General features: G+C 38.6%; 1 protein-coding gene across 2 annotated transcripts in view; it reads left to right on the top strand.

The window, feature by feature from the left end:
* Positions 1 to 21,608, top strand: part of DCDC2 (doublecortin domain containing 2) — a 51,661-nt gene extending 30,053 nt beyond the window's left edge. For both annotated transcript variants that reach the window (XM_072329269.1, XM_072329268.1), the window contains 3 exons: positions 8,410 to 8,510; positions 16,572 to 16,922; positions 18,125 to 21,608. In XM_072329269.1, the coding sequence (XP_072185370.1) occupies positions 8,410 to 8,510; positions 16,572 to 16,922; positions 18,125 to 18,214 (542 nt within the window). In that variant the 3' untranslated portion in view covers positions 18,215 to 21,608. The remainder of the gene's footprint in view (positions 1 to 8,409; positions 8,511 to 16,571; positions 16,923 to 18,124) is intronic.
* Positions 21,609 to 26,556: the final 4,948 nt, after the last annotated feature.

Here is a 26,556-nt window from a genome sequence, read left to right as displayed (position 1 = left end):
AGGAATGGTAGCTACTATCCTGCACTTCCAATTCACTTAAGAAGCCATATGTAATTATTTTGAATCTCTTAAATCTTAGTGGATTGCTTACTTCTCAGTGGAACTCTTCTGAATGGTTTATCACTGTGTAAAACTAAACATTTGAAGGAAGAACGTGGTGCTTTGGGGAGGAATTCTAGTTGTCCTTCTTCTTTCCCTTCGGTTATTTTGACTGAATGTTTGTAAGGGAGCACGAGGCCACTTAAAATTTTCAGCCTTTTCCTAACTCTCCCATCTGTGAAAGACGTACAGAAGTGCTTGTTGCAATAGGTTTTGTAATAGTTGCTAACCGCATTCTGAAGTAGGTGGGTCTCATCATAAGAAAGGGTAATTCAGTCCCTTTACCCAAATTATTTTCTAAATCGTTTGAGCTTTACTGGACTGGTACAGGACCTCAACATTTTGGAAAGAGCTGGTGCTGCAGACAAAATATTTGCTGTTTCTTTTGACCCACTGAAGTGAGTGATGCATTTTGCCACTTGAAGAGAAGCAGACAGGATCCTCTGGAAGAGAATGGTGTTTGAGATGTACTGTTGGAGATGAGGCTGAGCTAAGAGTGCTAGCAACTGCTACTATTTCTACTGAAGTGAGCAGACAAGATAGAAGTGTCAAGTTATATATGCTTTTTCATTATCATTCTGTAAACCCAGCCAAACCTGAAAGCATGACACTCAGTGCAATTTCTGTTGTGTTTTGTAGCACTGTAGATTGGGTAACTTATCTGGTGGCAAAATCTAAAAGGAAATGAATGCAGGATGTAATTGGCAGCATTCTTGGGGTGACTGCACACAAAAACATTTTATCTGCTGATGTTGTGAAAAAAGGCACAAAAACAAAGAAAACTATTTTGTAGTGATATAGCTTATGTACTGTGTTTTTTGGTCTTTCCCCAAGTAGTCCTTCCTGTCACACACTGCTTCACCAGGATGCTGGAGATGAGTTCAACTCTCATTTCTGTCCCAGATTTTCTGTTTGACTTCGGATAGTTTTTTGGGCCTAGACACCTTTTGCTGTCAGTGCAGAGCAACAAGGAGGGAGATGTGTAACAGTAGCAAGTTCAGCCTTCTTAAGTGGATACTATCACCTCTGAAATTCCATTTGTGGGTGCTGAGAGTATGTCACCAAGAAGCTGTAGAAATGCTTATATTACCAAAGCTCTGGTGGAATTGCTGAACAGGGGATGAAAAGAAAGACAAAACCTTTTCTAGTTTACCTCTCTATCTGGTTATCACATGGCTTCCTTCTTTAATCAGACTAGGAGCAAAGAAGGACATGCTGTTCACTTTTGGCTGTTTTTTCCTCCTTTTTTTTTCTCAACACTGTGTAGCTTTGCAATAGGTAGTGACATGTGCTGTGATTTTGAAGAGTGGTCTTTCCAAGCAGCTGCATCAGCTGTATGCCAGATTTCTCTATAAAGTAACTTCCTACCTTAAAAAGCTTTTAAAAAAGATTTTCCAGAAGTCATAATTCATAGCTTTGTAGCTTTCTTTTGCAGTGCTCTATAGCTCCAAGTCATTATGTGTGTGTAAAATATAACTTTCTTCTGATTAATACAATATTAATCTTTTGAACTTATCCATTAGATGTGTATTCCAAAGCCCTTTAAAAAGCTATTGTTTGTACATTTAGTGGTTGATTTATGGATTATGAGTTTTTAAAGTGAAAGTAATTTTCTGCACAATTGCTGGGTGTTTTGTATTAAAGTAATGGAAGTAAGGCAAGAGCTCCCAAGGGCAAAGAATGTTGTAGTTTTGCATTTTAGATACCTGTTAGAAGTTAATGTAAATGCTGTGCTACAACTATGAAACAGGAATAGAACTAGAATTGTAGAATGGCTTGGGTGGGGATGGACCTTAAAGATCATTTAGTTCCAATGACCTACTAAGATCACTGAGTCCAACTGTCAGACTACTCAAATTTAAAGTAATATCACAAGCATGGGGCATAAATCATCTCTATAGGAAGCCTGTTGCAGTGTCTGAATACCCTCTAGGTATTTGGTCTGAGCATCCCTTGGTGTGGCTTTGTGCCATTTCCACTCATCCCTTCCCTAGATACCAGGGCAAAGAAGAGCACCTTCTCCTGAATCTTTAATTCAGTTTTAAGAGTAAATGTGCATCAGGTATGGCATCTGCTCTTGATATCATTCTCTGAACTTCTTTCAGTTAAATTGTGAACTTTCCAAAGAGTATACATCTGGACTGCTGAATATCAGCTGTGCACTGTGGGCTCGAACTGTTACTGCTCACATTGCCCAGCTGACAATTTTGCTGATACAAAGGATATCTTTAGTTAAACAAAGATGAATAGATCTGATCATTGTTGCTTTGCTGTCAATGCACGTGATAACTGTGCTGAGGAAAGAAAGGTCATTCTGTTTCTTATTTGCAGAGATCTTATAGGATCTAGAGGTTGATTACTTGCACAACTGGAGATAAAATTGCAGTCCCTAATAAGAAGTGAGAGAAGTGAGAACCCTTGTTGATGTTACTGTGTATTACTGAATCACAGTTGCCAGAATGTGCTAACACCAGTGGGGAATGGAGGTGATGGCAAACCTTGTGGCCCCTTTCTCCGAGCACGTGGTGTTTCTTAAGAGTTTGCTTTTAGAAAGGTGAATGCATTGAAAAACATCAAGTGGGCAAGTAGTTCTAGACAATAGGTAAGCCATGTTGCTTAACTCACTGAAGGGTGGAATATAGGTTTACTGATGCAGTGCTTGGAGTGACTGGAATAGACTTTTCAGGGCTTTGCATTTGCTTTGTACTTTAGGACCTAGCTATACTCAGGAGAATGCTGACTTTAAGATTAGAGTCAGAATCCAAAAGGCTGGTGCTAAGCAGTGCTTGCTTTGTCAGTTTCAAAATGTAAAGGACCACAATGACGCATCCTTTAAGTAAAATATATGAATAAATTAGGTGCTTAGAAACAAAGAGAATAGATGAGGTTAACAATCAAAGTAGGGAGAAGGAAGTAAAAGCCTTATATTATGACACACAGTTCCTTTGTTTTCTGTATATGTATAAAGATGAATGAGTTGTTAACGCTGGCTGTAGCGGAAATGCTAAGTCACAGCCTAAAACAGTGATGGAGAACCTGATGGGAAGTCAGGGCCAACCCAGGGGAGCTCAGGTGCAGGCAATGTACCTGAGTGAGTGGAAGGAGTGGAGCAAGGATCTACCCCTTCCTAGACCTCATTTAAGGGTTGGCAGTGAAGGCAAGGGTGTCTCTTGCTGGAGATCCCTGCATATATGAGGCCTTCTGAGGGTAAGCCACTCTTTTCCTTCATTTCTAAGGCTGATGCATTTGGACTCATTCTCATTGGCTGTAGCTGAATATTTTGCTATCTTGCTCTTACTGAGATGCTTTCCATCCCATTATTGCATTACACTATGGCAGCTTTTCCTTTTCTTTAACGTTGTCATGCTTCCTAGTAGTAAATGGGACTGCACTGTGTGAAGTAAAACTCTAGGAGTACGTTTTTAATTTTCTATTGTGATATTCAGATGCCAGCAATCTGTAATAGCATGAAATCTCCTTAGAAATGGGATATCTCCTGCATAGGAAAAAGTAGCTTCTTTGAAACTTGCAGTTGTAGTTGTATAAGCTGAAGAAAAATAGTTTTTCATTGTTTCACAAATATCATGTGTATATTGCTTCCAGTTTCTTTTAAATTCTATTTTATTGATGACAGAAGTCACAGGCACACACATACAAGCCTGTCACCAGATTTAAAGTATTTTGTTAGAGACAGTGATACTTCAAAATAATAATGAAAAGGAAGAAGGGAGAAAAATTCTTTTGAGGGCAGACTTAGGGAGGCATAAATCCTCTCTGCTCCTAATATTTACTCCATTTACTCCTTCAGCTTGTAGCCAAAAACAGTGCTCCAAGAATTTCTCTTGAGCCTCTGCATATTTCCTTTCTCCATTAGACTGTTCCTCTCTTTCCTCTTGCGGTCCATTCTGTGCCTTTCTGTGGATCCTTCTCTTTCTCCTTCTATCCTGAATTGCTGAATGTGACCCTGCTTTAAAATAATTGGGTAATAGGAGATGACACTGTTCTACGTGTAAGATACTTCACTCTATGTGAAGCATAAAACCAGAGATGATTAATGACTCAAGGTGGTCTGTTTTACACAGTAGCAAAATCTTAAAGATTCCAATATCTTCTGATTGCCTGAACACAGAATTACAGAATGCTTGAGGCTGATAGAAGCCTCTAGAAGTCATCTGGTCCAACTCCCCTGCTCAACGAGAAGCATGTAGAGCGGGTTTCCCATGACCGTGTCCAGATAGAATGAAAAATATCCTTATAAAAGGTCATGAGCCTCTCAATAAAACTTTGCTCTATCTCTTTAGTGAAACAGTGTTTAGTGTGGCTTAGAGAACCAAGAACATAGCTGGAAATAAACACTCTGATTTGTACTTGCTGGCAGGCAAAGCAGTACAGTGACATTTTGGACCTTATAGTGCCCTTTAGCCCTTTGTTGCTGTCATCTTCTACTCAGCTTGGAGGAGAGTGATAGAGTATACCAAAACTTGACTGTAAGGTTTGAACCTACCTTCTGTTCCTATTGCTCTTTAGAGCTCTTCTGCTTCAGTGTGGCCAGGACACTGACAGTGACCATCTCTGTCTTTGACATTTCTAGTTACTTTGGGGCACAGGAAGTCAGAACTTGCTCTTGCAATGAGGAGCATGTTTAATCTACAATGTTTTAGGAACTATTTTGGGTTGACATGAATGTTTAGTCTAATGGAAGTGCTGGGAGTTCTCTTTTTAGTAACGTACCCTATGTTAGTAAAGCAGTTTATAGTCGTGTCTAGAATGTCTTGTTTTTCCTTCTCTTAAGTGTGTAGAAACTGACAATGATTTGGAGTCAGGGGTATGAAATATTGCATCAGTAAGATTTTTTTTTTTATTATTTTTTTTTAACCACAAAGCATTTCTGGACTATTGCCTATAAAATGATGCAAGAAATACCCAACATAACATATCTGCTTGTGAGGACCTGAATAACTCATAGCATAGGTAATAGTGATTAATGAGGTCTGCAAACTGCTGCTGACAAGATCTTGCACAGAAACACATGAGCAGGGAATATGTTGGCCTTTCATTAGCTGCCTGCCTCCACACACACACATATATATGTGTGTACATATATATATTAATTTGCATGCAAAAAGGGTAAATATTTGTCTGATACAGAGCAGCAGTGTTAACAATGTTTACTTTTTAAAGATATTTTCTTGATGCTGCCTTTAATCAGGTTAGATGTTTGTATATTGTTTTTCAAATTTCTATTTATTTCCATTTCTAGTACCAAAATACAAGAAAAATGTGTCTTAATGTATGCCTAATTCAATTCCTTGTCATTTTCTTCAGAATTTTGGACTTTGTACGCTCTTACAACTTTCCTGTTTTTCAGCTAATGTCAATTTTCTTCACTTGCTTTGACGCATTTTAGACTTAAGTACTTTTTTTCTCCTTCCTTTGTTATTGATGGTACAAATGTTTTGGACATTTGTCTTCTGTTTGCACAGAGATAAATAATTCTTCCATTTATGATTTTCTTAGATCCTCAGACTTTTTTCCTTTTCTGAAGCTAACTACTGGATATCTTCTGTGGAATGAAATATGGTCTTCTTTTAGCTACTTGTTTTCCTTAGAGACCTCAGCTGTTTTGAAAGTGACTTGAGTTCTCACTCCACCTGAAGACTGTCCTTGAAGATCTTGTGATTTCTCTGACGCTACTCTTTTCCATTGCAGCCTTCAGTTTGGGTTTAGCATCTTCCAACAGTGGCCCTGCTGAAAAGCAGGAATGAGTTTAGAGTGCTTTCCGTGCAAGATATCCTGGAGAGGTAACAGAAGGTTGTGTAGGACTCAGTATCTTTTAATTACGGCCAGCGTTTCCTTGCAGGACATGCCTGCCAGCCCTGTTACCATCTTTGGTTTCTCCTCTAGATACTTTCAAGGAGCTTAACTCTCCTTTAATACTGTGGAGCTCAGAACCACACACAATGTTTAGGTTTGCCCCTTGGCTGCCAGACACACTGCTGGCTCAAGCAGAGCCTGTTGTCACTTGTGCCTCCTGATCCCTCTCTGCTGAGCTGCTCTTCAGCCACTCATCTTCATCTGTGCCTGTGTCCAGTATGGCTCCGTCCAGGTACAGAACCTGGTATTGTTCGTGTTCGGTTTCATCCTATTACTGATAGCCCAGTGCTCTGTTCTGCCTAGATCCCCTAGAAAGCCTCTCATCTTTCAAGACAGTTAACAGCATCTTCCAGTTTAAATTGTCAGCAAATTTGCTAAGGATGTATTCCACTCCAGCATCCAGACAGTTGATAAAGTTGTTGACCAGAACTGGCTACAAGCCCTGGAATAGTAGCTGGCAGCCAGCAACTCTTCAAACCCTATTAATCAGTCAGTTCTTCACTCAGTGTACCATGTACCTATTCATCTCACAGTTAGGAAATTTGTCCAGAAGGATTCTGTGAAGGACAGTATCAAAAACATAAATAAAATCCAGATAAACTCCATCCTCCACCTTTGCTGCCTGCACTAAGCAGGTTACCTCAACATAAAAGATTTCAGATTACTGAGAGAGGACTTATCTTTCCTGAATTCATATCGGATGGGCCTGATGATTATGTTATTCTTTAAGCATTTTTTTGATGACACCAAGGATAATCTTCTCTATAACATCAGGTAAGAACAACAGAACTTTGCCCCTTAGAGAGCTCACAAAAATTAACATGTTAAATGTATGGATAATTTGTGATGATTCTAGCATCCCTGATTCACATTCTGGACCTCTGCAAAGAGTAATGAGACACATGTGTGTAGATACTCAAAAGTTTACCATGCTGCCATATGATATGAGATGTTCTTTGTTTTCTCTGATCAAACATAAAATAGCAGGGGAATTATTTAATTATTCCCCTTTTCCAGTTGCCTAGGGATAAGAATCCAACCTGTGCTATTAAGAACATTGTGGTATGCTGCACACTGATGCTTTCAGAGTACAAGTATGGGCTGGTCAAGGAAGTTCCAGCAGAACTGATTCCCAGGTACCCAGGCTGTTATGTCCATCACAAAATCTCTCCTCTAAGCTGCAGCCAGCACTACCAGTCTGGAATAAGATTGTGGATATTTCTGTCTCTTCATTTCTGGCAATATCTTTGCTTTCTGATGCTCTGGTCAGCAACCATTTTCAGTGATACACTATCTCTGAATTTTGTTCCAAAGATAATTTTTTTTCCTTGCTTTCATAACAATGAAAAAGAAACTGGAAAACTAAGTTCCAGGGAAGGCAGTGCTTATTTTTTATGTAAATCAAGATCTACATTCCTACAAGTCTCTTTCATCCCTTGTTTTTCATATAGGATGCTTCCTCCTTCCTAGTGTTCATCAACAGAGAACAGTTTGCACGTTCATTTGATATGATCAAGTTCACATTCTTTCATGAGGAATAATACAGCAATTCAATTAAGTGCAAATAAATTTTCCTATGTATTCTTATGGTTACTTATTATGCTGTCTATGAACATGACAGCATACACATCTCTCTTTCCTAGACAGATGGAGAAAGAGGAAAATGATTTAAACTAAACCTTGTTTTTAATTTCTGAGCTCTTTCTTGTTTGGTGAGAGAGTAATATGCAGAATTTGGGAACTTGTTGTTTCTGTATGTATCCATCTTCACTTTGCTCATTAGCTGATACCATAAGACTGACATTAAAAACCTCCTAGATCCTTAGCTGCTACCCTCACTTGTGGGGAGGAAGAAACTTCTCAAACTAAATAGTGCAAAATATTTGCAAAACTAAGTATCACAGTAACCATTAACCTTGTTAGCCACCTGTATGTACTTTTGTAAATGCAGATGTGCAATTTCATCTGTAATTGCTCTTACACAGTCCCAAGAGCAAAGTGCAGCACAAATCCCAACTGTGTTTATGTTTTGCTTGCGTCCTGTTTCAGAGTATTACTGATTTGGTGCCTGAGATTTTTCTAGATGCGTAAGGGTTACTATGCTATATCCAAGAGGGTACTGTCAATGACTGTGGAAATAGAAGTGATTGAATGTTATTGTAATTGCTCCCATGCTTTCCTTATGCTGAAGGAGCTTGGGATCTGGGGTTTTGTTCATGCTCTCTATTTCCTTTCCTTTTTCCCAGTGGTGTAGCATACTATTTATTATTAAAAAGGAAAACAAATTGAGAATAATGGGAAGTTGAAAACTTCCCTGAAAGGAATAGCGAGTCTGCTCAGAAACCTACTCTCAGAAGCAAAACTGAGTGCACTTCAGTAGTTCTGCCACACAGAGTCGCAATTGGACTTCACTTATTGCCTCTTTTCCCATTGTAGGTGAAGGGATTTACAGAGCTAGAGAAAAGCAGTCTGAAATGTGGGGGGCAGCTGAAGTTCAAGAAGATGAAGACACTCGTGTAGAAGTTCCATTGGACCAGGTATTGTTCAAACTTTAAATAAGCAACTTATTCTTCACAGGTTATTTGTGTACTTTACTCAATTTTGTTCAGGATCACAATATTTCTTTGCAAATGATTATACTGCTCACAAGTGCAGCTTCATTTATGGGAACTTCAGCAGATTTTACTTTTTCTTTCATTACCTTTCTGTTGTATGATGGCTTCAGAACTGATCTGAGAACATTTAAAGGGTCTCGGGGAATCTCAACTACTTACTGAGCGGATTCACCCAGATTGTAGTCCTTTTGTATTGGTGGAACAATATAAGAACCAAGGTCAAAATTCCTGTGGTTCTGAATCAAGAGGGTGCCTGGATTTGTCAGATCTTTTTCCAAGCTACCAGCACAGTCTTCTGTTGAAATAATCAGGCATTTAATTGGATGGATTTTTCATCAAGACTGTTCTGGTTCCTGACACAAGGAATGCTGCGGATGTCTCTTTTCACAAAGAATACCTGCCTTGACTTCAGAGGGTTGTATGCACACCATGCACACCACTTGGACATCATCCCTGTTTATTGTGGTCTTCCTTATGAGGTGCTGTGATAATTAGGATGTGTTGGGTTGTACCTATAGTACTGAAAGTGGGGGTGAACATACCTTCTGTCACCTCCGTCTGTATTTCTTATGTTTCTTAGTACATTGTGCCCTAGTCCTGACTGTGCAATAATCAAATTAGGAAATAATTAGCCCGTTCATCAGCCTCTGAAGGTGCATAAAACTTTTCTTGGGGTTAGCATGAAGCATTTGATAGTGTACACTGGGTTGCCAGGTATTAGATTTTAGGTTGAATGTGATTCTTACAAAATTCAAGAGCTTGGAGATGAAAACCGTACTTCGCCAAAGGGATACTATTGCACGAATAAGAACTCTGTCCTCTTTACAGCCACTCTTGACAGTTTGCCACAGCTACAGAATGGTGACCCTTACTAGAGAGAGAGGAAAACAGCTCATAGTGCACTGCCACTTCTATATTTGGTGAGAGCAGCTGTATTCACACAGTCGCCAATACCTCATGCCGGTATTCTTGCAGTGCTGGAGATTTGCTGAGGCCCATGTGTAGTACACAGATGGAAATACTTTTGAGTTGCTACTGACTGATTTTCGCTATCTGAGCTGCTTCTGCAAGGAAGCATGCATATGTGGGGAAAAAAAGCAAAATTTAGGTACGCTATTTGTACGCTATTAATAATGTGGTGAGTTTGGTGGGATTTTTTTTGATATATTCTCAGACAAGCAAAACAAAGCACCCAAATTGTTTGAGAATTCAGGTCACAGTTTATTTCACGTTTTTAAAACTTCATGTTTCCAAGGTAATCTGGCAAGGAGCCAGGTCCTTCTTAATAACATCGAGTAGTTTTTATCCCCCGACAACTGAGATTACTCAGCCTTTAAAAACATTCAGCATTTTGCAAGTTCATGTTCTTGTTAATTAACATTTTAAATTTTTTCAACTCTGTGATATAAAAGATTTATAGCTTTTTCTCATCTGAACTGCAGTTTTTGTTTTGTGCTAGAAGTATGGAAAAGGACAGTCAGCCAGGGCACTACTATCTTGCATAACGCATAAATATTTACATGCCAGTTTTCACTGCAATGCTGACAGTTCTGATATGCTATCATTTCCATTCCCCACATAAATTAGGTGGTGAAAAGAGAGCATAGTTGTTGTTGTTGTTTTTTTTTTTTTCCTATGCACCTTCTCTGTCTTGCCATTTAAAGTACATGGTTGAACAAATGCCAGATTAGCCATTAACTAAAGTCAGTGTAAGACTGGCTAGACACCTGCTTATGTCCTGTTCTGTGAAATGCTGTTTGCCAGTTGAGAATGCATTAGAAGGAGTTGCTGTGTTCCAGACAAGCTGACAGTTGTAATTGAACATCAAAGAGAGAGGAAAAAAAAATCTTTTGCCTAAACCCAAACCATATCCTTCAGTTCTGTGCTCTGAACAAGACTTCAGCCTCTGAATTAAAAAATGGATAGTTTCATCTTTTGACATGCAAACTTACTCTAGGTTGGTTATTTACATCCTGGTGGCAGTATCCACGGGGATCTGATGACAGACTCTGAAACCAACTGTGCAAATAGTAAGGCATCAGTGTAGTTCTACTGCAACAGTTGGTGGGGAGGGAAGAAACAATACAAGTTTCATATTTGAAATGATGATTAAATAAACTGCTTTGAGTTTGCTGTTCATAATATAGACATACTCAAAGTAGCTTTCTTTGAGAGAGAGAGAAACTTTTCCAATTAATGCAGTTTTGGAACAAACTACTACTTTTTCTTTATTTACGTAAGTTGTGAAATACAGAAACAACATTTAATAGCAGTAGTATTGAAACAACTCTGGAAGTTTCCATTGATTTGTCAGTTTCCATGTGGTCTCTCATAATAAGCCCTTGGGAGGTACAGTAAATATGTGTTATGAGATACAAAGTTGTCCAGTGCATGATCCCTTCAAAGAATCCAGGCATGGTGCTATGCTAGTCTTTTTTGCCTTGGGGGATGTGAATCTAACCATTAAGATCTAAGTGATGTTGAATGAATCTGAATTGTTTTTGTTTTCATTTTGTTTTCACCTCCAGATTCATCGTCCAACCTCCCACTCCCTTTCTGTGTGTATTTGTAAAAATCACTGAACGTTAAGTTTGTCTAATGAGCCCTGACTTCGGGGGCTGTTGTAGATGTTCACGCTTTGGGTTCTTTCACTACACATTTGCTTTCTATTATTCCAAATGTGCCTACTGATTCCTGATGCCACTCATTATTCTTAATTTCCTGGGCTGTGAAGTGATGTGAAATTGAGGATCTCCCTTTGGTGTTCTCTCTCTAGGGATAGTTCATCAGTAGCAGTACGTTTGCACCTTTCATTTACAATTTTCATCATGGGGTATACATTTTGCTTTAGAGACCCGAGATTTGCCTCAGTGAACAGAGCAAAACGCTCATATTTCTGCTGCTGAAAGCAAAATGTTAAACATTAAAACAGACTGACTGCTTGAAGATATGTTCCTTGATTAAAAACCAACTGTTGGAGGGCCTGGGTTCTTTGGAGTGAAGGCTGCAAGTGCCATTCCATTGTAAAATTGGTGTTGATAGCACTTTGAAAAAAGTTTTCTCTCTATATACACCTCTCCTGAAAAAAACTAGGTGTTTTTCATTCACTGTAGAAAAGTCTGCTTGTTGGGAAAACAAAATGAATGAATAAACCAATCTATTAAAAAAACAAAAAACAAACAAACAAAAAAACATATAAAGCTTAGTAGGGCTTCTTTCAAAAAGCTTGTAAGTTCTCTCATTGGTTATAGGAAGTAGTTGTGAAGCTTGGGCAGATCTTAATGTACTCTTTAAAATGTTCTTATGGGAAAAGTATATATGAATGTCAGTAAAAGGTATGAAGAGTATTTTTAACTTAGGTATGTCTTAGAAAATTAGTATCTGATTGGGTGTTTTCTTCTGTGCCATGGCCTTTGTATGATTAGGGATTTATGCACACTGCCAGTTGCCACACAGTGAAACTGAGGAATGGATTTTGAAAAGCTATTTACTATACTTGAAGTTACATTGACTTGTAAGTAACTTTGGTTAGACTTTTGGGAGCTATGATCTTAATAGAAATTATACTCTGTGGACTCTGGTCTTCATTTCTGTCATTAAAGTAGCATATCTGCACCATAATGATGTTGGAGTTTAAGGCTCTTTATTGTATTTTTTCACCCAGAAACAACAGCGCATTCGTTATGTGTGAAATGTAGGACTGATAGACCCTCAGCTATTCATTTGCTTGCTTTTAAGCACTTGAGTTTTGTAAATGATGTGGAAGAGGACTGTTGTCACTAAGCAACCTTATCTGGTTCAGGAACAAAATGTTTTGATTTTGGAATCTATGCTGTGCAGTTCCAAAGCATTCTTGACTCCCTTGGAAGAAGGGCAGATCTGTTTTGGAGATGATCAGTGCAATTAGCTTTGAACATTCCTGATGCTGCATTCATGAGGTGTATTCATGCTGGTATTTGTGACCATTAGGCTTTCTGTTGTCTACCTCATTGTTTGTCTGTTGTGACTGTTAGCCAAGTAAATATTTCCAAATGGTTTCAACAAAGGAAAATTTTGTTTTACTTTATTAGTATAAAACAATTTAAATGATTTGTGATATTGCACTTTTTAGTATTCTATTATCAATCATGTTCAAGACTACGGAGAGACTGCATTAGCGTTCTTAGAGGACAAGAAGTCAAATGCTTCCATGTCTAAAGGTTTCCTAACTTATTCCTTTTGAATGACAATGGCAATTGGTAGTATAGTTCTTAATGAATGATGGCATGATGAGTGTAACTAGAATACATCCCCCTTTTTAAACGCTCTGGTATTGCTGAGATTGAAAATATCATTGAGCAATTGTACTACTTAAACATAAAGTGAAATTTGGCTCCAGTTAGTTGTGATGTGCTGCTACTTCAGTTGTTCTATACGCTTTTGATAGACTGTACCTTTGAATAAATATATGCAATTCTTTTCTGAGTTAGCCTTTTTATTGGCAGGTGAAGGATTGTACTTAGAAATATGAAAATATGATGTGAAAGGAAGTTACTTTAACTTCTGTAATTACAAATAGGTGGCCACAGTGGCTTCTTCATTTAAAAGCTGCAGCCAGATTTACAAGAAAGTGTGGCACTCCCTGTTTTCTTGCTCATAAATAAGGCAGAATACGAGTCTGATTATCAATAATTCTTGCTGCTGGAAGAACCATGTTTGTCTATCCCAGTCATTGAAAAAATACCCTTTTCTGTAAGTCATTTAGTTCTCTATGGAAATTTCCTCAAGGAATAAGCAGATAATGATCTCACACTTTTCCAGTCCTAGATTTCCTGCAGTCAGGTTCAAGTTGTCCTGTGTCCATAACACAAAAAAACAGCAGCATTGAAATAACATGGGAACACTTATTCTCTCTTACAGTATGTATGTATTTAGTTGTCTTGTGCTACAACTGGTCGCATGCTTGTAATGTAAGTTTTATATGTGCCGTTTGCTCGCTATTGTGATCCTGCAGTCCAAAACATCAGTGTGTTGATATGTGTATTTGATATTCATGTTTGTTTACTTGGGATCATAGGCCTCAGTCAACCAGGACTAACTGCCCTCCTGTATTTGAAATGGCCTGTACGTTTACAAGAATCCCAAATGTAATGCATAACTTCCTGTGAGCAAGCACATTGGCTCAAAGCCTGACTCAGTTGCAAAGAGGAGCAGCCCCTCACATCTGTCTTAGCCATCCAGCCAACACATTACATACGGAAGAATCTCTTACTGTGAATATTCTTGCTGTTTAGAAGGTGACTTATGAGAAGCTAAAAAATAAGACGTGGAATGCCAATGATGAACAAACTCATCGCTGACTTCTAGGAGTGAGTCTTACAGTTACTGTAAGGATATGTATGTCTGACTCAGCATGCCTGTTTGGATTTCAGTATGGCCATCCTGTTTTATCTTGACTGTGAGAACAAAATTGGAAGTAACTTTGATATAAATGTATAGACATTTGTTATAGCAGTAGCTGGATGGTTTACTGGAGTCTGTCAGATACAGTGAAAAGGTTCTCACTGACTCCAGGGGACCCTGAATTAAGACCTGTTCCAAAAAGATATTAATATTTATTAATATTTTTCTTTAGCTACCTTCTTCGAGTTCACTAAAATCACTGGAACTGGTAGTAATGCATTTGCAGTATTTATAAGCTTTGAACCACAAAAATCTTTTCCCTCTTCTCTGTTTTCTTCCCTATATATATATGAGACCATAAACAATCTGTATCTGTAAATATGAGAATAAAATAAATTTTGCTAGGTATTTCTCTTTCTCCGAGAAGACAGCATACTTATTATTCGTAATTATTAGATCAGCAAGATTTCAGTACTAAGTGTCAGACTTTTTATGTAAAGAGCAAAGTGTGATTTGGTGGATGGGTTGGGCTTAAGTTCCTTCCCAGCTGTTGTGACTTCAATCTGCAGCTCATTCTGAAATGCATTGTCTGTGGTCATCCTCATTTTGAAACCTATCTAGGTTTTCTTGTTCAGTGGGGGTGATACTGTATTTTAGACTACTGGGCAGAAGGTCATTTCTTCCATGCCCATAATGTAGTGTAACTTGAAATGAGATTAGATGAAGAAAGCATTTTTCCTTCCAGTTTTTACCTGTAAATGTGACTTCTGTGATTTTTGTCCATTTTGCAATTTGAAAATTTGCCTATGAGCTTCCAGTGGGGTTCTGGCTATTGTTCAGTACACCGCGTTTCATTTAGTTTAGACCTATGTCTGTTTTAGACAGGATGAAGTCTAATAGATATAGCCATTATTTGTAATGTCATAGCAAGCAGTGGTCTTTAATCAAAATGCTTGCTTTTAAATATGGGTATCTGGTGCATTTAATTTATCCAGTCTGCTTTTTCTTGAATCAGAACTCAAAGCTACTAATTTCCATTGTGCACTGAAAATAAATCAGTAGCTCATAGGTGGTGAATCAGTGGGTAGACTAAATCTACGTTTTCTTTGCTTTCCTTATGTGCTGGTGGTTATGAGTTGGCTCAAGTCTCCTTTGCTTGGCAGATTCTTTGAAAGTGTCTGTAAAGACTTGGCTTGTTTAATTTTTCATTTCAGAATCAACAAGGCTAGTTCTATATTGAAAGACAGTTAGGAAGGCTTAAATAAAAATCATACAGAAACCATTGTACTTCAGAGAGCTTTAGGAGCTATTATTTATACTGTCAGGCAACGATGTAGCATTTCTAGTAATTTCTCATTCTATGGATTATTACAGTGAAATAACTTGTCCTTCTTGATGTTCCGTCAGTGGAATATTTCGCACAGGCATAGTGAAATAATCTAACATTGCTATGTGAATATCAAAGCAAAAGCAGGGTGTCTCATCCAAAGGATTCAATCACTTGCTGGTGTTCTTGAAGTGGCTCTTACTAATATGCCAAAGATAATGAGGGAATTGTTTTTGAAATGAAACTGTTGGTGAGAAAAAGAGACAGAACGTGCAAGCTGTAGGATAAACCTGCCTGCCTCAAGGGGCTGCTAATGATAGAATTCCCAATACATTTGACTAAAAGAGAATCTATCTTTTGCTCTCAGATTTCTTGCTTTAGATTTAGTCTGATGAAGCAGTGTGGGAGGCAGATACAATTTCATTCCCATGGGACTTTTACTCTTTATTTTCATTCAGACTTGAGCACAAGTACTTAAGTCACCTTGCCAGGAGGGGCATTGGTTCACAGCTGAACCTTGGATGTTGAAACTAGAAGATAAATGCAAAAAAGATAGACAACATTTGTGTAAGTCTCCCAGGTTGTCACAAAATCATGCTTCTAACAGCTTTATCTTTAGTGATTTTCTGCTTAGTCTTCTTCAATGTGGGACAACATTTAATAATTTGGTTATTATTTCATTATGTAGGAAAAATTAAATGCTAAACGTCAAACAAATCCTAACTGTGCAAACCCACATAGGGACCTTTGGGAAGAGACATTATGGAAGTGACCAGTTGGTCTATCCATCTCCTCTCTCTTGCTGCTTTTCTGTGGATGCATAGAAGACAAGTTGTGACCAGACTGGTTGGTATGGTGTTCTCTGGTTCATAGGTAAAACTTCTGAATGCTTTGTGGGCTAGTGATGTTATTTTATTTCAGTATTTTATTTCATAGAAAAAATATGTACCAGATGCCAGAATATTAGATCGAAATAGCTGGTGCAAAATATCTGTTGCTGGGATAATTCCAGCTCATTCCAGTTGTTTTAGTATATTCAAATACATTAGCCCAGTGTGATGCATCTAAATCTCATTAATACATATGTAGAATGAGAGTGCAATATGAGGTGTCAGCAGGAGCATCATTTTTCTCTCCATGATGATAAAGATCATGTTAGCATACTTACTTCCTAATAATGAAGTAATCATGATTTTGATGTCTGTCATGTTTCAGAATTGCCTTGGAGGATTCTGTTTAAAAGTGCCTCACAGTGTTGCTGCTTTTCCTTTCAGAGGCCAGCAGAAACTGTAGATGAAGAAGAAAATGCAGAAGAGGAAGTTGACAGAGGAGAGGAGGAAGCATATAAGCAGAAGGAAGAACATTTAGAAGTGAATGGAGAGGACAGTGAGGAAACTGTCATGAAAAGTAACAGAGGAGGAGAAAATAATAATGAATTAAGTGGGAATTATGAATATAAGACAGAAGAAACAGAGAATGTTTACCAGGCAGAGGAAGAGGAGCTCACCCTTTTAAATGGCAAGATAAATGAAAAACATGGTGGGGGAATGGAGCAGATGAACAGCCAAGAAGATCTTCAGCATGAAGAAGATGTAGAAGAGGATTATTCTGGCAGTCAGAACCAGGTAAGCATCATTCAGTTTGTTTGTCTTAATTTACTGTTCCTGGTATTTGTCAGCTTTGGGCTCCTTCTCAGCTAGACGGTAAGTGTCTCACTAATAGAAGTGAATATGTGGGCAAAGCTGTTTCTTATCTTCCTAGATTGGTAACATCGTTAATTATGTTATATGCCCTCCAACTGAGAAAGCAGATGTTTCTCACTATTCAATGAACCGGCATATCTTACATTCCCGAGTATGCTGAGCTCTAAAAAAAAGAAATCTTGCAGTTTCCTGAAAAGCATAATCATTTTGCATAACCATTTTGCACTTCCTCACTATGTTATCCTTAGTACAGTGCAGGAAGATGTATTCATGAAGCCACAGAGCCTTGTTATTTTTATGTATTTTTATTTTTTGCTGAATTGACTTTCACAGAAGTTGCATTTCGTTAAGAGAAATTTCATTAAGAGAACTTGCTGTTACTATGTTGAAGTTTCATTTCTTTTTCTAAGAAATAGGATGCTACAATGGAAATGAGTAAGTTGTTGAGGGCAAAGTGCTTTAGTCAGGTTAAAATCAAATTTCCTGTTAATTCTGGGGAGCTGATAACATCCTGTTACCTTAGTTGGTGGCATGCAGCCCAGAACCAAACCTTGAATGTCAGATTCACAGAACACAGGAAATGGAGTCTTTTGCTTAATAGAAAAAAATATCCAGATCTAGGAAGACCTGCATTCTGATTCTTCTGCTCCTATAGGAGCTGAATACATTGCTGCACATTTTCTGCCCATAGACTGCTGAAAAAAAGACCCTTCCTCTATTTCTGGGGTCACTGGGAATGGCTTCCCACTTTCTTGCAATTAGGCAAGAAATGCAATTAGGCAATAATGGATTATTTCTTTTTGTTTTATTTTTAGAGAAGCTGAAGTCATTTATGTCAGTGGAGAAAGTGAGCGTACATTCATTTTAAAAGGATATGTGGGTAACTGGATGCTTGACCATGTAGAGGTTTTTCAACCTCTAATTTGAGTGCTTTCTCCTTTGGAAGGCATATAATCTAATGCTAAACAGAAATGTTAATTTGACTGCTATCAGAAAACATTTGTGTGTGTTTTAAGAATTCCTCATGGAATTTTTAGTGCAAAGTGATTACACAATTGAAATGAAGTGAAATCTGTTAACTTCATCAGGTAACTATCCTTTTTTTTTTTTTTTGTTTTTTCTAGGTTGATTCCCATGATGAAAAAACATCCAGAAATCCAAGGGTGACGATCACTAGCCCACAGGAAAGTGAAAAAAAAGGACCAGAGCAATGACTATGCTGCAGTTGCATAGATATAAAGGAAATAAAATCAATGGGGAAGTAAATACTGTCATACTTACAAGCATGTTATTTTACATGATTCATAACTTAAAATGGAAAGATAGATGGAGTACCCACACACTGAATCTTGAGATGATAATAACATATAGAATAATAGGACACAAACATTTAGATCTACTAAATACCCTTTAATAGTTTTCACAAGATGCAACTTTCTGATGGAATTTGAGAGAAAAAAATGTAATACTACTGTATAGTAATGTTAGAAACATTAGAAATAAACTCTTTTATGGTATAAGTTGGTTATCAGTATCAGAGTCAACTATACAAATGACATCTGTCAAGAACAAGTTAAATATCAGAACTTCTTTGTGGGTTTGTTGAGAAAAAAGAAATAATTCATGTCTTTTAAGGAGTTTTTTTTTCCACTGAAATTCCACATTATATACTCTATTTCCAGGCGTAACTTTAAGATAGAAAAAGAATGCATTGCTCACTGAAAGGACAAGAAATAAGATGTACTATTAGTCCTAATATTACTGGATGGTGGCTTTCAGTATATTAATCGTTATCATTTTTATTTTTGCGTTCCTAAATAGCACCTTTTTATCATTGTGAAGATAGGTTGACAGCCTACAATGCTGCAGCTTATTCACACTTGCAACAGTAGATTTTGTTGGTTGTCCTGCACCAGTTCACTAAGCAGTTATTGGTTATTATAATGAAAAAAGAATAAAGCATAGGTATGCAGCAGGTCAGGCATGGAGCAGAGCAGTTTGATTGCACTTTGGTTCAAGTGAAGTTTAATTTGTTAACAAAAAGAACCCCAAACTGAAGATGCCCAGATTCAGACTGAAATTAGCATGAAATCATTGTTATCAACGGAGCCATTTTAATATGAAACATACTAATGTAAGATTACTAGTTTACTGTAAAATTCAGCAGCTGTTGTTGTGTTTATGAATCCCTCACATAGCCTTGATGCTTGAAAGCATATTATCATCTTTTTGAGTTAGCAGGTTCCTGATAGTCCGTGGCTTAATTTGCATTAGAAAATAAGCCATTGATCCCCAGAATTAGCTCTCTTAATGACATCAACACCATTACTCTCACAGTTTCTCTGTTAGAAATAGCAATTATTCGTAGATCATGAAATACAGCATATGTACATAACTTCATTAATTATACAAAATATATAGTGGGTTTCCTTATCGTTATTGCTGGTAAATTATGACAATGAGCAATTAAATGTCATTTTTGTTGATTTCATGCTATTAAGACCAAAATTACATCCAGGAACAAACTGAACTTGAAGCACTGTTTGAAGGAAGTGTAGAAAAATTATTGTGACTGAAACTCAAAGAGATATCTGAATATCTGCACTTTTCTAGCAACTATTAAATATAAGCATATATTCCATCTATGTCATCCATCTTCCAATGGGGAAGAAATACTTAGAGATCCTTGAGTGTGCTCCTGAGCACGGGCCATTTGAATTTAAAATAACTTTAAAAACACAGGAACAAAGTTAGAATGGTTTGCTCTGCAGTAACTGTGAAATAGCTGAGATCTGCATGTCCTTTATTGAGCTGTCTGACAAAGTAGAGGAATGTTACCTATGTATTCTGTTCAAAATAAGATCCTAATCTAGCCAAGCTTTTAAGCAAGAATCATTTTATTTGATGCATTTTAAGATGATTCTTGAAGATGAGCAGAACTATAACCAACCAACAACAAAATAAACCCAAATCAGTTTGAATAAAATAACTACAAGCCCTAATGAGGAAAGTAATACGTTGTAATCCTCTAGGTACCTTTATAGGTAATCTTGCAGTGGAATTATATATGCAGTAGCATTAAAAGCCATCAAACAATGCTTAACTAGCCAGACTAGGAAGCTTTGTGTCAGCATACCTTCTGAATCTTCTTGCAGAGCCCACCAAGGGAAAATGGCTAGCGCTCCATCCTCCTTCAGAGGTTAATAGCTCAACGGTAAGCGTGGTCTTCAGCGTGTTTAAGAATTGAGACAAATGACAGTGATCTTCTATTGACATTACTATGAAAAGTCGTTGGCTTGAAGTTAACGGTGTAGCCAAACTGTACATGTTGTAGACTCTACATGTTGTCATCTTATTGTAGGTAAAGTCCTGAGCAACATCTGACATTGATCTTCATCCTCAGAAATTGAAATTGACAACCAAACATGTCTGATAAAGATAATTAACGTGCAAAACGTTTTCCTCAGAATGTTGTACTTAAAATATATATTTATATAAATATAAAATTAGAGGAAGCACAATTTTATGTAGAGACTGTTTTCTATTCACAACTTCTGTCTGCCGATTGTTTCTCTTATTTCTTCCTTTTTCTGTCAAAGTTCAGTGTCTTCAGTGCTTAAAGACCTATGAATATCAGTAAGAGTTATTTAAAAGCTTAAAGTAAATTATAGGGAACTGCAATGTGATAATTGCCTTTCATGGGAATGTGAAAGTTCCAGTGAGAGTTACTCAGCCTTTAAAATGTTTTCCTCTCTGCTGTTTGGCTTGCAAGGAAGACAGAATAACAAACTGGACTTTGGGGAGAGATACAGCCATTTCATCATTCAGTCTTATAGCTCTGAAAGCATGTACTTTGTGTCTAATTCTCTTGTACAGAGAAAATTAATTTATGCATAAAAATTCTGGTGTTAACAGAGAAATTAATCAAGGAGCATATGTGTGGCCTTTGCTAAAAATATTTTTCTGTATGTGAATTTGCTGTGATGGCTTAAATCAGTTTTAAATGAGAAATATTTCTTTTTCTTAAGCTGATATGGTGTTACTTTAAGCTTCTATGCAACATTATTATTTTTTCTTTAAGACCTTTTCTTTCTCTTGGTATTATTTTTAAAAACAATTAGCTATTAAATGAGAAGTAGCACACAGACACTTCTACTTTTGTCTCAAATCGAGTCCACTTTGACCCGAATTTTAGCTTTGGGTGGCTGATGTTATTTACAAACATAGCCAGTTTTTCAGCTGTTAGGATTCTTCCATCACTAGAACTTCAAAAAAGTCAGATTTTGTAGTTATGGTATTGTAACCATGGAAGAAAGTGTGCTGATAATTCATCTCTTATTATAGTCTTCAAATAAATGTATTAATTCCTAATCTCAGCAAAGCTCTAAAGCATATACTTAAACCCCGTAGAGATGCAGTTTTCATCAAATTTTATTTAATGCTTCAGCGATCTCACATGTCAGAGTCAAAATAACATTAATTTCCTGAAAGAAAAGGGTGAAAATAAAGAGAATGCATTCCTTTATCTGCCTTAGTCTCATCTAAATGAACTTGTGTGCAGAAAAAACCCAACATGTAAGCATTAATTGAAAATACTGAGAAAAGGAGAGTTGCTTAATTATTCCAAAGATACGTTGAAATAACTATTTGATAATACATAACTATTTCTATGCATCAAAAACATGTTAATTCATGTCTGTGTTAATAAACTTTCAAAGGCACAGGTTTCAGGTACTATTCTCCTGTAAGAATTGTTTGCCCACCTTTTCACTCTCGTTTTCTGTATTCCTGTTGTTGTATTCCCACTGATATACAAGTGACGCAGGTGAAATCAAGCCCCTAACCCAAATGTTATCTGGAAAATCAGTTTTAAAGGCATTTGCTTTTTCCAGACTCCAAAACCAGAACACAAAATACATCTTGATCAAAGCTAAATTTGTCTCCTGAAACCCAAGTTACGTTCCTAACACTATTGGTTTTCAGGAGAGTGGTCCCACATTGTTCCAGGCTTCCAGGTGTGCAAAGAGCACCAGCCAGGTAATCCAAGCACTTGTCTCAGCACACTCAACCTTGATGGCTATAGGCTCCCTTTCTCCAGGCTGCTCAGTTTATGACTGGAGAATAATTGCCCTCTAGAGGGTGATGCAGAGTATCTGAGATCCTAGCTGGGTTGCCTTTAATGGACTGACTGGCTGTAGAGGCAGTTTAAGAATTAGCCTGAAATTAGGTGATGTGGAAAGACAAGGCCTGCTTTGGATCCACCTTATGGTTCCTCTTTCCTGACATAATTTCAAGCACCTGACTTCATGGGCAAGCAAAACTTTAGCTGGCACCTGCAAAAGGCAGTCTGCTGTAAATAACTTCAGGTAGCTCCCTTTGCCTCAAAGTCAGATGCCTTTTTGTTTTTTTAACAACTTCAGTCTCTTTGTAAAGGAACATAAGGTACATGAGGCCTACTAAGGGTTGTAGAAAAAGGGTAGAGTCTGACTGCTGGATACTTGTGTTGTTGCAGCTCAGGTAAATGGGAAGGTGCCAGATACAGAGGATGGGCCTTATACCCCACACCTGAATGTTCCAGTGTTACTGCTTCAGTGGCAATATGTGCATGGAGCATCCTGGGAAGGCTGCATGCATATTGATGCAAAATTAATAGGGATGATACAGACCAAATCGATGCTTTTGCTAATGCCTGGGAAAGGGGGCAGGTGTGGCTCCAATGGATCAGCTTTACCCTGCAGGCTTTGGCCTGCTGTATTTATATGTTTTGTGGAACAGTGGCAGCCATTTTTCTTCTTTCTGTCCCAGGTAAGACATGTCAGAGGGGCACAATTGTCACTCATCTGAGTGATGGGACACTCAGATGATGAGGTGGTGATGGTGTGTTCCCCAAAGCTTCATCCTTTGGCCTGGCCATTGCACCCAAGTCCTTGATAAGGCAGGCAATGAAATGTCCAGGACAGATAACACCAAAACAGATGACCACGTACTGCCTCAAACTCAGTGCTCAGGGAACTGATGTCAGAAGCCTGGTTCAAAAGCTGAAGGCCAATTAAGCATGTGCCAGAACTACAACTAATGAGTCAACCATCTTACTTCATAAACAGTGAGCAGCTCAGCAGCCTCCTGAGCTCTTCTGGATGGCAGCAGGCTGCACAACAGGATCTCCCCTCTAGCCAGGACTCCACTGAGATTACAGAGATCACTCACACCTTGATATTAAGATGTCTAGCTGATACAGATCCTTGGTAAGTGATTATTGATTTTCTTAAGTTTTGTCAGCTATGCTAAGATTCTATTTTTGATTGTGTGTTTAGACTTAAACTTTTGACAAACCCTGGGATTAGGAGTAGATTCAGTAGGTTCCAGTAACACCTGAGATCCTCACCTCTGTGATTCAAGGAGTTTAGAAAACAAGGGAAATCCACTCTGAATCTCGTGATTCAATGAGAGGGTCCCTGACTGAATATGTTTAACCCTGCTCTCTATGCAGTAAGTAATCAAGTGTACCTTGCCAACTTGACTCTTGTTAATTCACTGTCTTGATTTGCCAAGCTCTATTGAATGTCTCTGTTTCATCACCAAATATATTTCTGTTTCTCTTTTAGGAGTGAAATAGTTTCTCCACATGATAGAGGCCCATTCCTTTGCCTTTGCTTTCACACCAGCGAGTTGATTCTTCTGTTCTTGAGGGAAAAAATCCATATTCAGGCCTCAGCATCCATTGATACGCAGGTTTTTCTACCACTCTCAGTTGGGAAGGGCTGCTTGATTTGAGTAGGATGCTGATTTATACTTCCTGTCTCAGTGAGTAAATGGTGTTAGAGATGAGAAGTCACTCTGTGCTCCAGATACCCAAGCTATACCCTTGATCTAAGCTATCCCTGTTTTCTCTTCTGCCATGGACTGTGCTTTCCTACAGCATATCATTCCTCTGTTTCTCTGCTGAATTTGTTTCTTCCATTTGGTTGTGAGGAATGATCTTTCCAAAAACAGTACTTATGCTCTACATCATTTCTTGGTTAGAGATTGTCAGTGAAAAGTGAACATCCTAGGAAAAACCTTTGTGCCTTTCCTTACTGGTGTCTTAATATTCCCTCAGCTAGCACCAAATAGGAATTGTCTTGGTAATTCAAGGGCTGGGATTTGTGTCTACTGGATACAAGTACCCTATATCTATTAAGAAAGAGAAATGAACGAAGACTAATTCTCTTTTCATGCAACACAGAGACTAGCTCAAAGTGATTCAAGGGTTCATTTCTTAAAGAACCACATGGTTGTAAATGACATCACAGAAAAAGGAAGGTAGGGTAGCTAAATCTCTTGGGTGCTTCTGTCACTGAAAGCCTGTTACTTCCAGCAGCATATGAAGTGTGAATATCACTCCCACATTAAAAAAAGATCCACATAACATTCATGCCATAAGGAAACACGTACTTTAGAAACACATATATATTGGTACTGTACTTATTCATTTTCCTGGCATGTGTCCCACTTAGCCTCTCTAACCCCTTTACTGCTCTCCATGCATGCAAGCATCAACCTATGCTATACTGCTATGCGGGATGCAGATTATTTTCTTTAACATCTGTGGCTTCTGTATTCTGTTAAGACCTGAAGGCCTTGCAGTGCCTAAGCACAGGTATGACACAAGTAGGTGACAATGTGACAATGCCCTTACAGAGAGCATCTGGATATACCAAGGCGTCTTCTCGAAACAAAGATCCATTGATGCACAGCTGGGTGTTCTGGGAGTGAGGGCTCTGAACAGTGCTTGTGCTATGTGTGTAGGTCTGCATGCTGGGCTGCTCGCAGGAAAAACCCTATGGACATACATGGCAGCACACAGGTGTCCCTCGGAGCGAAGCCCTCAACATGGTGCCATGATGCATCAGTGGAGAGAGATCTGGCTCCCAACTCTGGAGCTACCTTCCAACAGAAGCCTGCACTGTTGTTTCATGGATTTGTATATAGATTTCTGTGGGTATACCAAGGCTGCACTTCTATGCTTTGTGTCTGGAGAAAAGATGATTGGGTTCAGAGTGCAGCAGTGGGTGCCCCTCAGTAGGCAGTCCCTACTGATGGAGGGTCTGCAGCTGGGCTGTGGCAGGACATCTGGAGAACGGACCTTGTCAGGACAGAGATCTAACTGCAGCTTACATAGACATGTTTAAAGGTGAGACATAACTAGACCAAATAACCCATCCCTTTCAACAGTTATGTGATTGCCTGGAAGTCTGCATGAACTGGCCGTGGTTCATTTTGTGATTTTTGAGGGGGTGAGCTGCAATCATCTCCCATTAATGGGTGTTCAAAGCAAAGGACCAAGACCGTGTCACAAGTAGCCTAAGAGAATGTTATGTCTTACTGAGGGGAAACTGGAGATCTTGGCTTTCAGGGTAAGCATGCAGATCTTAAAGCAGTTTTGGAATATTTCTGGAGACTCACCTGCCCTCAGAGCTCAGCTGCAGGACAGAGCTGAAAGAAGCTTCTGCTGGGTCACAGCGACCTCCTCTGCTCTGCTTTGTGTTGACTTGCTTTGGCTTGCTGTGCAGGGTCAGGAGCAGGTGAGCCAACTTGTTTATGCTCTTACAGAGAACGTAGGGCAGAACGCCCACCAGCCTATCTGGTTGGTACAAGGGCACTCTGACCACCTACACTTATTGGAGACATCAGAGTTGTGCTCAGCAGAAGGATTTTGTCTCAGAGCATTTTTGCTCCAGTTTGAAAAGAAATTACTTTGTGAGGGGTCATGTGAGAACTGACTAAGTTTGAGCAAGATATCAGCAAACATGTGTTGCTTAGGAGAGAAATGTCAGGGCACAAGGTTGCTAGGTGAGGCAGGGAGAGAAAGGGCAGCAAGTGCTGCAGCTGGTAGAAGAGCAGAGGCGGGGAAATAATGACCTCCAGAAAGGACTCAGCTGGCTCATCTGTGTGGCCTCAGGCTGGAGGCTGCTTTCAGCTAGGCAACAGCTTGAAGGCATTATCGGAGCAGCGTATCTGGTGTATCATTAAATTGACTGGCTTATTAGATGCATTTGAAAATGATCCTCCATCTTTATTTGCTGAAACCCATACGTGGTAAATGATGGAAAAAGTGGACCTTCAAAAACCAGCTGCAAATGATTAGACAAAACAATAAAGCCGGTTCCTTACATGCTGTCCCTTCTGTTTGCGTGGCCATAAGAAATGCCTGACTTATTGTTAATATGCAGACTTTATTTTCATAACAGTCCCTCTGTAAATTATCTAACAGCAAAGCTGAGCTTTGCCCTGCTTAATGTACATCAAGTGAACTAATACAGGAAGCATGCACAGTGTGGTCTGCCTGGCGTCCTGATAAGAGTAGAGGAAATTAAGGGTGTGAGTGGATGGTTTGCCAGGACATCAGAAGGTCACACAAGGAACACAAACTGCAAGTACAGGAAATAAGATCCTACAGGGGTCTCCACATTTGTGATGATGCTCCTCAGGGACACACTGAGCTCTGAGGATGACTTGGCAAAACCCAGATGTTGCTTCTGCATAGAGCATCATGCTGTACTGCTAGCCCAGGAGA

This window comes from Excalfactoria chinensis, chromosome 2 (genome assembly GCF_039878825.1).
Source record: "Excalfactoria chinensis isolate bCotChi1 chromosome 2, bCotChi1.hap2, whole genome shotgun sequence".
NCBI classification, from domain to species: domain Eukaryota; kingdom Metazoa; phylum Chordata; class Aves; order Galliformes; family Phasianidae; genus Excalfactoria; species Excalfactoria chinensis.
The sequence above is the reverse complement of the archived record's forward strand: the minus strand, read 5'-3'. Positions and strand labels throughout refer to the sequence as shown.